The 2,269-nt window shown below is 34.3% G+C and overlaps 1 protein-coding gene across 1 annotated transcript; it reads right to left on the reverse strand.

Moving 5' to 3' along the window:
• Positions 1 to 1,110: 1,110 nt before the first annotated feature.
• LOC110302778 (olfactory receptor 6C6) lies at positions 1,111 to 2,055 on the reverse strand. The gene has a single exon (XM_021173514.2). The coding sequence runs from the start codon at positions 2,053 to 2,055 to the stop codon at positions 1,111 to 1,113; it is 945 nt and encodes a 314-aa protein (XP_021029173.2).
• Between the last annotated feature and the right edge of the window lie 214 nt (positions 2,056 to 2,269).

Consider the following 2,269-nt stretch of genomic DNA (forward strand, 5'->3'; position numbering starts at 1 on the left):
AGATGAGAAGTCATCTATTTTTTTATATAACATCACTACAAGACAGTACATCTTAGTAAATCTGCAGAGATCTGCTCAAAAGGGTGGGCTAGTATCTAATGATTGTTATATATGTTAAATAGTAACAAGAACAGCATATTAATAGCAGGAATCTTTCCTAAAGTGATTTTTATCCTGGGACTTGTTTATGGAAGCAAATCTGTTGTGGATTATTTTAACCCAAGGCAGACCATCTCAGGAAGATAACCTGTTAGTTGTTAGTTTGTCCTATGATGGCTCCTGACATCTTGAAAGATTGTTTTTCTTGAAATTCCACAAAAGTCACCCATCTATCCCACAATATGTTTGAGACATTTAATATACTGATAATTTATAGCATCACATAACAATATTTAAGCATTTGTGTCCTTTATAGATATGAAAGACCACTGAGATGAAAGTAATGACTTTCTCCCAATGAGTATATATATATATATATATATATGTATATGTATATGTATATATATATATATATATATATACATATATATACATATATATATACATATGCATATATACATATATATATATGTATATGTATATATATATATACATATACATAATATGTGTGTTCGTGTATACAGTCAAATGACAAATCACACAGAAATTGCTACTATACGATGTTTATTTTATTCATTGTAATGATTTTTGGAAACAGAAACAAAATAAATAAAAGCATATACTCATAGAGATACTTTTAGAAAGGAATTGGAAGAAGTTAGTTATTGCAGAGTGCAACCTTTCATGGGAAAGTAGAGTGTAAGGTGGAATGGAGTTACAGGATTCTTTAGAAAACACATTCTCTGTATGAAGTAACTGCTGACATAAGAAAACAATCATAAAAATATATGGACTAGAATTTCATTTTTATTGTATGGTTGCAGTTTATAACTGCATTTCTCTCCCCCTTTTTCCTCTTTCCAAGCTTTTCATATACCCATCCTCCTTCTCTTTCAAATTCACATCTTTTTTTACATTAATTGTTATATTTGTATTCTTTTAAAACCTCAGCATGATCTTGTTCTCTTGAAAATTTTTTTTCCGTGAAATTCCACTAGTAACCCATCTGTTTTAAACTTTGTGTTTTGAAAAGCCCAAAGTCTTTTGTAATACATCCCAGAAGACTTCTTTCACCTGCTGGTTTCTTAGTGTATAAATGAAGGGGTTCAGGAGAGGGGCGATTGAAGTATACAGCAGAGCTACACCTTTAGACACAGACACTCTCTCCCTTGCAGATGGTTTAATATACATGAAGATGCAACTTCCATATGTTATGGAGACAACAATCATGTGGGAAGTGCAGGTGGAGAAGGCTTTGGTTCTTTGATGTGCAGAAGGGAAACTCATAATAGTCTTAATGATGAAAGAGTAAGAGAGACTCACTAGTATCAGTGTGACTACAAGTGTCACCACTGCTAAGACAAAGGACATCATTTCTAGAACATGAGTGTCTGTGCAGGAGATCTGTAAAATAGGAGAAGTTTCACACATAAAATGATCAATTATCCTGGAATCACAGAAATCCAACTTCAGACCCATAGCCAATGGGGGAAAGATGATCAAGAATCCAGTCACCCAGGAGCTGAGGACGAGTTGGTGGCACACTTTGCTGTTCATGATGATAGGGTAGTGCAGTGGTCTGCAGATGGCAACATATCGGTCATAGGACATGGCAGCCAGGAGATAAAATTCTGTGACTCCCAGCAAAAGAATGAAAAACAACTGAGCTGCACAACTATTATAAGTAATAGTTTTGTCTCCAGTCACAATGGTCGTCAAGAATCTGGGAATACACACTGTTGTGAACATGATTTCCAAAAAGGCGAAATTACGGAGAAAGAAATACATTGGAGTTTTGAGGCGAGGGTCCAGCAGGGTGAGAAGCACAATGATTAAGTTCCCCACCAGGCTCATCACATAATTGAGAAAGAGAAACAGAAAAACCACAATTTGAAGTTGTGGGTCATCTGTCAATCCCAAAAGAATAAAGTCACGTTCTATTGACTGATTTTTCATTCTCACATGTAAACCTTAGCAAACAAACATAGGAAACTAAAACAAAATATTTTATGTGCATTAGAATTGTTTTCTTTTGTTATTTATTTACATCCCAAATGCTGTCACACTTCTGATCCCCGGAAATTTTGGGCTAGAAAACATTTGAAAATTGATTTTATGTTATTGCCCCTTTGGGGGATATGTTACAAAGTCAGTTTTCAAGCCTTAAATT

Source organism: Mus caroli, unplaced genomic scaffold (assembly GCF_978045245.1).
Source record: "Mus caroli unplaced genomic scaffold, Mus_caroli_1 scaffold_9, whole genome shotgun sequence".
Classification (NCBI taxonomy): domain Eukaryota; kingdom Metazoa; phylum Chordata; class Mammalia; order Rodentia; family Muridae; genus Mus; species Mus caroli.

Excerpts from the sequence above, each read along its gene's own strand:
- LOC110302778 (XM_021173514.2), bottom strand. The coding sequence starts at position 2,055 with ATGAAAAATCAGTCAATAGAACGTGACTTTATTCTTTTGGGATTGACA.